Source organism: Antedon bifida, chromosome 9, assembly GCF_963402885.1.
Source record: "Antedon bifida chromosome 9, ecAntBifi1.1, whole genome shotgun sequence".
Lineage (NCBI taxonomy): Eukaryota > Metazoa > Echinodermata > Crinoidea > Comatulida > Antedonidae > Antedon > Antedon bifida.
In genome coordinates, this window is record NC_136234.1 from 9316597 (window position 1) to 9328601 (window position 12005).

A 12005-nucleotide genomic window follows, 5' to 3' on the forward strand; every position below is an offset into this window, starting at 1 on the left:
AATATTTTTTGGTTCCGATTTTAGGATCAACCATAACATTTCATAAAATCACGCGTAACTTACACTGCGCGACTCTGAAGTCATATTTCCTGCACATCTACAGTTAGAAGTCAATCTTCTGACAAGTTAAGTTAATTTAAACAAATGTTATGTTGACAAGAGTTAGAGATATAGCTGCAACAAACGAATAACCAATTAGCAAGTAATATTTTCGCCAAACATTGTAAAATATTTCTTATCATGGCATGGAACGCACGAAATGTATATATTTCAAGAACAAATTTTTCAGTGTTTTGTCATGACAAAGCATACTGTAAATATTTTGTAATTTGTTTTTCTGTCTAATTTTTATTTAATTTATACTAGTTAATGTATCTCATTGAGACTATGCCTCTGATATATAAGTGAGATCAGCTCACAGCGATTTTCTGAAAAAGTAAACAGGTAAATATGATTACAAAATGTGTGCAATCGACAAAATAGTAGAAATTTGTCAACAAAGTGTTTTATCCTCCTCAAAGTACTGTATGTAAATGGAAGTAGAGTGTATTAAATAATACGATAAAATGGTCAAAAGAGCTGATATGAGAAAAAAAGGTATTCAATAAAAAATAAAATATTTGAATACTTTGAATTTGGCAGGAGTAATATCATTTTGTTGGTAAAGACAGTAAAGTATTATTCATAAACATACATAGAAAAAAAAAACATTTTACAAAATGTATGCAAAAGAATATCTTATTTAGATTTAATGAATATTGGTATTTCAAAAGTAATTTTTTTTAAACAAAGAAAAAGTTTAAGGTCCAGTTCATACCTATGGCGTTAGGGATTCGGAACGACGAATAGAGTATTTGTGAAAAATGATTGAAAGAACTGTTTAATCGTACAACGCTGCTGTAATTAGGTTATATGCATTATTGTGCATATATCTTTATTGATTTTGTCACAATCTTTATTTATTCTTTCTTTAGCAGTATTTTGTCCGTCAACTTATAAGTCAAATAAATTTCATCTAGCTACATCAAGTTTTCTTGTTATGTTAATTTTTCTTTTTTAACCAGTGAACTAAATATTCAATAATGAAAATCTAGTACTAAAAGGCTATAAACAATTCTCTGTACTTACCACACTAAGTGGACTTGGTATAGCTGAATCCGGGTTAACTATAGAATCATCATAATCATTACCAACAGGTAAATTGTCAGAATTGACATTGCTTCCTTTGAGTTTTTTTGTGCCATTTTCTTTCTGAATATGAAAATAAATCATACACAAGGTAATTTGATTTTTAATATAATAATATAAAATATTCAATAAAAATTAGAATGTGAAACAAAGGGATTAAGTTACCAAATGTAAATGTTGAAGGGAGAATTAGTCAAGATGGTACTGAAAATAGTCTTCATATAGTGGTTACAAAATTCAGGTTTGAAATTAACACGGATGAAAATTAATATTGATCACATGTCAGGGCACTCCCAACTTCATAGTGAATTATTTATAACCGTGAAGTATATGTTAACAACAACGTATGCTAACTCAGTGCTAACTAGGTGTCGTGACGCAATAAAATGACTAAAGATAACCAAATTATGATTATTAAAAGATTAACATTTTGCATAAGATAAGTCATATGAGTCATGGTTTTGTAGTGGAATTGCATGAAAATTACAGATAAAACGAGAACAGCTTTCACCATCGCGTTGCACCTTGCACTACATACTGAATTGTGCAAATGTTAAAATACGACCCATAAATTGTGGTCCATTTATCCTAAGTGCACATGCGTAAACTAAATAGGTGCCCTGACGAATGAGACTCTTCCCAGAAAAAAATTCCTCTAAATAAATCAGATCACTTAACAAAACAAAAGCAATGGAAGCAACGTTTTAATCAGATTTAGGTCCCCGGAAATTGAAATTATACTTGATATATGAAACGAAATTATAAGTCTACAGGAGCCAGCCCACCATGGTTGGGATGGAGCTAAAAAAATTTTGAAATATAGATGGATGGATTATGCTTCGAAATATGAAACAAAATATAGTGCTGAGCGAAAAATAGAGCTGCTAGGTCCCTGGAAATTCACTTATATACATTGATATATGAAACAAAATTATAAGTCTACAGGACTAGCCCACTATGGTTAGGATGGAGCTAAGAAAATTTAGGAAAATAGAGTTCCTGGAAATTGGACTTATTATACTTTGAAATATGAAACAAAATATATATCTCAAGGAGCCCTACCATGGTTGGGGTTGAGCTAAGAAAATTGTGAAAAAAAGAGCTCCTAGGTCCTTGGAAATTGCACTTATATAGGCCCCTATTGATGAATAAAACGATATTATAAGTCTACAGGACCAGCTCACCATAGTTGGGGTGGGTGGAGCTAAGAACATTTTGAAAAATAGAGTTGCTAGGTCCCGGAAATTGGACTTATACTTTGAAATATGAAACAAAATATATAAGTCTCCAGAACAATCCCTACCATGGTGGGGCTGGGCTAAGAACATTTTCTGCTTGATATGCAGCTGTCCTAACCATTCACGAAGTGAGATCTCCGGAGAGATACTTTTGTATATATAAACACATTAGGCATAGAAAGTTAATTCTAAACCACCTGGTGATATACTGGAACTTAATTAATTAATTTGAAATGATAAGATGAGGAAATCTGCGATAATGATAAAAGGTCGCCACAACCGAGGTTCAAACCTGGACCTTTTGCTTGATATGCAGCTAACCAATAGACAACTGGGGCTTTCATCGTATAGTTCAAACCCAATTGGGTAGCGACTCCTTGACATTCTCGGCGTGGTACGGTGGAACAGCACTAGTCCCTCCATTGAACGCAGGCGCACCAGAGATCAATTTGATACGCTTGTATGATACATACAATATACAATTGATATGATAGATGTTTGGACAAAAACTACTTACGGTAGAAGGTAATTTTTCCAGTTTTCTCTTACAATCTACGAAAACAAAACAGAAGAATAACATTAGTAATTCTGTATACCAATTACACAGGAATCTATAATGTTAAAACCTATAGGCAGAACAAGCTATAAACACTGCAGTTGTATATACATATTTTGTGGCTCCTAAATAAATTCCTATCATTTGAATGGATGTTTGTGAGTCACATGATAAAAAGTAAGTGCCCTATCAATCGCTCCACACAACAGTTCGACCCAACAATGCTTTGCGCATGCTACAGTGAGAGCGTTAGAATTACTATAATTGTCTGTGGAACCGGAACGATGCACGACTTCTCATAACAACAAGTAGAAATGGCGATCTCTGGTTGCAATTTTTCTCTGCCGCGAGTGATGACATGACATAACTAAATTACATGATGATGTAGACTCAACAATAACACCAAAATGCAAACCAATTATGTGGTAATCCCATCTTTAGATTATAAAAAAAATAGCCTAGCCTATCCTAGGCCTATGTTTCAATCTGAACCAAATGTAGCCTAGGTCTACCTTTCATTCAATCTGAATGAAATGACAAGAATCTACTTAGATGTTATATAAAACAATATATTCTTGTCGCCTTATGAAAATATAATCTTTCATCTTTTACCTCTTGAAACTATTTATACCATTACACTCATAAACATTCATTATTTGTTATACTAGTTTTCTTACAGTTCTTTTCAATTTCTTCATCATCGAGTAAGAAGGAGACAACTTCTTTTGGTTTTAATTGATCTGGTCGAAAATTACCACCAGATATTACCATTCGCTGAATCTTAATAAAAGAATTAAAAATATTTGTTAATCTATTAATGTAAGGTTATAATATTTATTATGGTATAAAAACAGCAATTACCAGCTTTGCTTTACATTAAAAAACAATATATATTATATACTGTATATAAATCCAAAGGCAAATTACTGAAAAAAATGACAATGCTGTGGGTATCAGTGGCTGGATCTCAATGGAGATACAAAAAAAAAAGCGAAAAGCTAAATCAAAACGATAAAGTAAACAGCCAGAAAAGTTAGCAGAGCTTTCGGGCAACACTAGCCCTTCATCAGTGCATATATATATACAGTATATAATATATATTGTTTTTAAAAAAAAATCAAAATCCAAAATGACAATGCTGGTATCATTTTAGTCCTGATGGTTATTGTCCTACATTCGTTTCGTTTACATGTAAAAAGGTCTTTATATTGGTTTTATATCTCGCACATGTAAACTTTAAATAAGTATTATTTTGATATAAGAAATATTACATCTCTAATTTTTTTATATGTTGTTCCTAACATATTGAAGATAATTTTTACAAAAAATTAATCAAAATGTCCGCCATCCACAAGGTCAAATTCAAGGTCAAAATGTAGGTCAAAGTTTCATAGATGTTTGTTATTGTCTAAATTGAAAAGTAGTAAAAAAGTAGATTTAGATTTCTTATTCAATGCTCTTTCCAAAACTATAAAAATTATAAAAATCTGGTTACTATAAGCGGAGATATTGAAGGTCGACGGCGGCATCCATTTTTATCGATTTTGTCAAATTTGGGTGTGGCATATCTCCGAAAATAATGGTCCGATTTCGTTAAAATTTGAGATTTCGCCATGAGAGTGCACAAAGAACATGTATACCAATTTTCATTAAAATCCGAGTCGGACGGGTTAAACCCATTGGGAATTGGTACGGAATGACCCTTATTTGAATAAATATGGTACATCTTCAAGTTTCATAACATTTATTTACTGTACGGTATATTTTTAGAATGATGAGAATAATTCAGATTATGTTCATGGTTGGTCCAAAAATAAAATTGTTATTGGTTGGTTCCTTCTTTGTGTGGGATATTAGTATATAAGGATATGAAACATCTAATGTATATCTAGTACTCAAAACAATTTATTCCATTATATACTCTGAAAAAAATCAGGCCTACAAAATTGCTTTGAAACCCACAAGTTTAGGCAAAAAAAGTACATTTTTTTTTTAATTCTAAAATGCTTTTTCAATGATGAAGGGGCCCACCACCGCTGCTACAGTCTAACTGGAAGCCTACCTGGTCTTACAAAATTGCAGCCATGCCTGGCTGGGAAATACCATTACTTAGCTTTAGGCCCTATTCCTAATTCACATCAACAAAAAACATGATGCACATGACAGACTAGGTTGTACTATATAGTAATCTATCATATTTTTGTCAGAGATGTTTTCTAATTTCAAGACCTTTTTCATGTCTTCATGTGTCAGTTTGAAATCAATGTCGATGGAACTTGTAAAAATAAAAAAACAAGAAAAAAAAACATCCTTCCTCCCATGAAATTAATTTTTTGACACTATAGATTCACATGACAAACGAGGTTGTACCATATCTATCATATTTTTGTCAGAGATGTATTCTAATTTCAAGACCTTTTTCAGACTATAATTAGAATGAATTGTATTATAAAATATACTGTATGATTACTGTTATATATTGGTCTAAAGATATAGTTGATGAATTGTCCAACAAAAGATAAAGGCATAAAACTTACTTCACTTTTTTCCTTTGCTCTTTGTAATATCTTTTCTTCAATTGTACCCTTACAAACTAGTCTATAAACTGTAACTTGCTTGGTTTGTCCAAGACGATGTGCCCTATCCATGGCTTGTTGATCAACTGTAGGATTCCAGTCACTATCATAGAAGATCACTGTGTCTGCTGCAGTTAAGTTTATTCCAAGTCCTCCAGCTCTGGTACTCAGCAGGAATACAAATATATCAGACCTTAAAAAATGAATACATGATGCTTTTGTTTCAAAATTACTCAGGAGACACCAAAAAATGAATCATATACAATCCACATGGATTAAAGTAAAAATAGCAATAACAGCAACTTATCCTGCAGGATAAAAAAAATGCCCTTCTAGATCCTGTTTCTGCTGTTAAATATAACTGGTTAATAACCGTGTGAATAAATTAACCCCAATTTCTTGGCAGCAGAAACAGCCTGAAAATAATGGTATGGTTATGTGCCATTAGAGTGCCATTTTAACCAGTTATCGCTGTGCAACCTTCAGCTACAACGCAAAATAACGGTTATTTGATTCATAGCGTTGGAATTTAATTTCACTTCTTCCTTGGTTTTTATTTATTAAGGAGAACACTTTACATGTCTTAGATTGTATCAAGTTTTTTGGGTTTTACGAGCGGGTGATTTAATTTTAATGAAATATTGTTTTAAAATAGCATTTCGGTCCGACTCCGGTAGCAACACAGGGCCACTCACAGATGGCCCCGGAAAGATAACACCCAAAGCCTGTCTTTGAATACATTCTAATTGCTATAGATTGTTCATTTGAGATACATGTTTCCCATATCACACATAATAGTGTATTTGGCCAATCATACTAAGGTCTGATTAGCTGGGTATTGCCTTTGCTAACAATTTGGCTCACTTGGGTTGGCAAGATAGATATGATGAAATATGTACTCCTAAAAGTTGTTCTCTACTCCTTCTCCTATAATTAGTATAGGATCAATAATAGACTTTACTTTACAACTCATTAGCATTTTCTGGGTCTTTTTTTATATTAATATAACTGTATGATTTACATCTGTCTAATTAATTGCCAGGGATGTCTAAAGATTGCTCAACTGATCTCTGCCAATGTGCTTATAGACATTCGTGTCATCCATGTATTTTATACAAGGCACATCTGGCAAAAGGTCATTAACAAAAACCATAACTAAAATTGGCCCCAGTCAAGAACCTGATGGATTCCACCATTTAATGGCGCCTACAAAATATTGTCCCCAATTGATTCTTTGCATTCTATGACATAAGAAAGATTCCACCCACTTACATAATTAACTCATGATATAAAAATTTTAAAAGCACCAACCTGCTTTGGAAATCGGCTACCATGTCTCTTCGATCTGAAATCTTTGAAGAGCCATCCAAACGCATATATGTATATTTACGATGCCACATGTACTCCTGAGAGATAGAACAGATGCATGCATGCAAGTAATTATATTCTTTAACAATGAATTAAACAGCATTATTTGTTCAGAACAAATTATATAAACAGTGCTTATTTTTGGAGCCAACTCCATAATAAGTACAACTAGATTTGAACTCGTCACTTTGACGAGTTCGGGTTATCCGTGCAAACGCCACATGCACATACATTAAAATATGAATGCCGACAATTATTATGCCATTTTATGACATGAATTAAATATGTTTACAGGGCTGAATTTTACCAATTTGTGTAATAAAGCAGTATTTACGGACACTGTATGTTATATACAGTGTAGCATAGATGAAATTACGAGACACATCTTTTCATCAAATTTTTAACATGATAACATCATCAAAATGTAGCATAAAATATAATTATTTAAATAATTACATTAATGAAAATTTGAAGAACTAGAGGGTGAGCTCGCTTCGCTCGCTCCCCCTCTAAACGATGGTTCTCGGAATGATAATGATTCGGGTAAAAAGGACGTTCTTCTTGTACGTTTTCTGTCGGTTACCATTATTGAAAATAATTGTCATCCGTAAAACTAAACCTACTCTGTTTCACAGTGTCTTAGATGATTAATAACATTTTAAAGTATAGTGTTTATTGTTTGGTAGGGCCCTTATAGGGCGGAGGTGGGGAGGCGGTGTTCCTTTGAGGGAGGTGCTTATTCGAGGGATATGTTTAATTTTTTAGTTTTAATAATATGGTAACATATATAATCAAATAAAATCCTCTAATAGATATGAAAAGTGGTATAAAACGAATAACAAATAATAAATGCTTGGTGAATTGTAGATAACAGTGCGACAGAGTGGGCCATTTCGGCCCAAGAAGGAAGACATTTTAGACGGCTTGCAACATGGGCAGACATCCTGGTCCTAACGGGACACAGACAGCCTACAGTTATTCCTACCAGCTTACTCAATAAAACTCGGCTATCGGGATTTCACTCGATTTTAAACAAAATGTCTTATCATCAGATCTTCCTATGTAATTTTATAATACTATTCCCCACATATATTCCGATGCCAAGTTAATTATGGCGTATATTTAATTTGATCTTTATTAATTTGCAGTATAATTTTTATTTTTTAACTACTGTACCTTCACACGCGCCGTCCGATCCGAAAATAAACAAAAACTAAAATGGCTATAGGCCAACTTAGTTGAAACCAGGTAGTTGCAAGGTGAACTCATCGTGAGCCCCGAAATTACTTTGACCGCGTACAATTGAAATTGAATGAAAATCTACCAATGAAATTAGGAATGTTGTTTTAAAACTCTTTATAATATCTTCCTAAGATAGAAATATGAAACAATATCGTAATAGTGAAAACTAATGTTATCAAATTTACATTTCGCGGTACATCTGAGATAGATCAGGTAGGTATCCAAGGCAGAGATTTGTCCCAAAGTTTTTCCATTGTGCTCGCCTATGTCAGAATTAACCATAATTTATATATAGATTTTAGACACGAAAAAGCGCGGTGCGCGCTATTTTAAATGCGCTACAACTCATCAGCTTCCATAATACATTTAAAAAAATGGGTAACCAACCATCCTGAGGAGCTATAACTGATTACAAATAGGTCTATTTTTGCACAAATTTGCATTAAATAACTATTCACGTGGGTAGTTATTTTTTATCAAAATAAATGAAATCTACTACAAAAGGTATGAAAAACAAAAATCAATTGCAAAAACAATTTGTCTACGCTTTGTATGGGCTGTGCGCACAAGTGCAAAAAAGCAGAATATTTTGAAAATTATGAAATGCTCAAAATGGCCTGAAATTTACGCAAAATTTATTAGAAATTAATTTTGCGCATTTTTGAAATTTTAAATGCGTGTACTCGCATATTTTTTTGCGTAGCACGCTACATTTATCATGCCAAAAGTTTCTCCATATTATGAAATACACTTTCGTAACTTACGCTGCGCGACTCTCACGTCATATAACAAAGTTTCAGTTAGAGGTCAATCTTTCGTGTTTTGGTTTCTTTGATGTCATAATCTTAGAATAATCTTATTAACGAAAATCAACACGGTTTCCGTAAAGGGCATTCCTGTTCAACTCAATTACTTGAAGTTCTAGAATCATGGTCAAATTCATTGGACAAAGGTCACAATATTGACTGTGTGTATATTGACTACTGTAATGTAAAGCAATCGACAGTGTGCCCCATCAACGATTACTTGAGAAACTGAAAGCCTATGGAATTCGAGTAATCTCTGGAAGTTGATAAAACATTTTTTAATTGGACGTTTGCAGAGAGTAAAGATTATTCAACATCTAAACCAGTTACCAGCAGTATACCTCAAGTTAGCTTTTTAGGTCCGATATTATTTGTTATTTGTATCAACGATTTGCCTAAATCCTTAAACTGCGATACAAAGCTCTTTGCAGACAACAAAAAAATGTATATGGTTGTAAATGATCTCAGTGAAGCAAATACTCTACAGGATGACTTGGAGATGGCCAGAGAAATGGCAGCTTATCTTCAATAAAAATTAATGTAAAATTATTATTAATTATGGTCGAAGAAACCAAAAGTACAACTAACAAAACAAATATCACAGTTGTTCATGAGGAAAAGGATCTGGGAGTGCTTTTTGATACCTCATTGTCATTTACCAAACACATTGACCAATGAAAAAGTTTTGCCGCAAAGGTGACTGCCCAAATTGTGTTTGCAAATTGTGATCTTACTAATAATTATATCACAAAGGTTAGGAGGTCTACAAAATGCAATAAATACATATATAAATATTGTATTAATTCGAATAAATAAAATGTATCACAAATAAAAATAAACTTGGTTACTTTATGGTACTTATTATTGACTACAAATTTGTTTCGTATGCTAGCAAAGCTAACACACTTGTCGGTACTCGTCAAGTCAAAAGTACAACAGCTCTACAGCTCATAACATGTATGGGCAGGAAGTCAGATTGTTTATTTGTATATAATTGCCTATTGTTTGTGGTTCTTTTTGCGTTATTAATTAGGAAATTTGTCTACAAGTAGATACCAACTCAATTTTATCCAAAATAATGGATATAAAATACAAATTATTTCTTCCAATGGTATAAAAATACAGTATATTCTTACCTGTAAAAGGTCTATCATTCTAGTCATTTGTGAGTAGATCAAAACACGATGTCCTTGCTGTTTCAGCTTTGTTAACAACTTGTCCAAAACATGCAGTTTTCCAGAATCACATACCATTGACTCTTTATCTGAAATATAACAAGGTTTATTTTAGACAACTTAGAAGTAGAAGCAAAACAAGTTTCAAATGTATTTATTCTAAAATCATTGAAAGATGCGCCTTTAAATAAAAAGTTTGGGTTGCATGTTGAAATGAACTTAAGAATATACTCATGTACACCCAATAACTTGCTTACTAAATTAACTGTCTTGACACTCAGCTTTAAACACTGGATCACATTCACACAAATGCAATAAAAACAAATCTATTATCCATAGTCAGCAATATCTTGGCTTTCCCAAAATATCATATTTGTAGAGAATATTTAGTGCTGGACACAACACGGATCCTTGTGTTCTTGCACTCAAGAAAGAATCAATCCATGAAAGGGTGAGGCCACTGATGCCATAGTAGCTTAGCGGATAAACAGAGATGAGGAACAAGCAGGATGACATCATATTGACCATGATGTTGTATAGTAGAAGCCCAGTCGTGGATAGATGTTATCAGTTGGGTTATAGTAGAGAGGCGCTCACGAAATCCATGTTATGAGTCTAAACTGATTTTATTTGAATTTTGGTGATTCATTTTGTCTTCAACGTTGGACATTAGACAGTGTATACAACGATCGGAAAACAACCCTATTTGGGGCAAATCGTTGAACCTAAATTTATTTTAATTGTCAATAACTAATTATCTAACTCAACCTACATAGTAAACAGGGTGGATAAAATCAGTACCGAAAGTATGAACCAACTTTACATACCATCAAGTAAAAATTCTAGAAGTAAACGCGCGGATTACTGAATTTTGCTCTTACGGAAATTTATATATAGATGCAGATGCTTGGCTATGTGGCTTGCAACAAAGGCAGGTAAAGGGAAATTGGATGGTAATTTGATGGATTTGATTTAGCACCTTTTTATATATGGCTGTAACTAGGGCTGTGTGGGGAAAATACTGATATCGTACGATTGTTGAAACAAAAGGGTGAGTGTAGGTGAAAGCTCATGAGCCACAGTTTTCATATAGCCCTTTTTTTGAAAGTCCTGTAACTTTAGTTCAGATTAGTAAATTTCAGTTAAAAGCATCTATACTTAGTGTAGTCACACAAACAAAAAGAATTGGAGGCATGACTAGAGTCTAAAATCAGACCTACTTTATAAATTGTTGTAATTTTTAAAGACCGTTACCTACATAGACAGTTCAAAAGGAATTTAAAAAAGAGAGGAAAAAAAAACCAATTTGAAATACTGTAATAATGAAAGCTGCTGAAATGTATATGAATTCATATAAAAAGTGTGTGCCTATTGGATGCTGTGACGGCCAGTGGAATTTAAAAAGTATTTTTTTCATCTCTTTTGTCAAAGTTATACAAATTTAAAAGATTGCGCACCACACTTCTACATGTCCAATTTTCAAATCTTATATATTTTTGTTCAAATCATAATCTTCCAAAATCGTCATCTTCATTTTTATAATGTCGACATCATACCAAAAAAACTAGAACACATAATCATCATCTTCCTATACTGTTCAGAACCTCATTTAAGTATAGTTCCCCTATAATTTCACCTATGCTGCACTGTATATACAGTGTACTGTATACTGTATATATTCTCTATATGATAATATAGGCTCAACTCAGCACTGTAAGTATGTATGTATGGTTTGTTTGTATATGCATCAGTAGGATGGCATACATCAAATTTTTGCACTCATATTTTAACATACATTTTAGTTCTATTTTTAATTAACAAGGCCATATACATGGCTGCAGTCGCATGCTCAAATT

General features: G+C 32.8%; 1 protein-coding gene across 2 annotated transcripts in view; it reads right to left on the reverse strand.

Annotated features, from left to right (window-relative positions):
* Positions 1-12005, reverse strand: part of LOC144852481 (chromatin-remodeling ATPase INO80-like) — an 85336-nt gene that overhangs the window by 19443 nt on the left and 53888 nt on the right. For both annotated transcript variants that reach the window (XM_078710305.1, XM_078710304.1), the window contains exons 23-28: positions 10111-10238; positions 6870-6964; positions 5520-5751; positions 3660-3762; positions 2944-2978; positions 1129-1251 (exon numbers count right to left, since the gene is read on the reverse strand). In XM_078710305.1, the coding sequence (XP_078566431.1) occupies positions 1129-1251; positions 2944-2978; positions 3660-3762; positions 5520-5751; positions 6870-6964; positions 10111-10238 (716 nt within the window). The remainder of the gene's footprint in view (positions 1-1128; positions 1252-2943; positions 2979-3659; positions 3763-5519; positions 5752-6869; positions 6965-10110; positions 10239-12005) is intronic.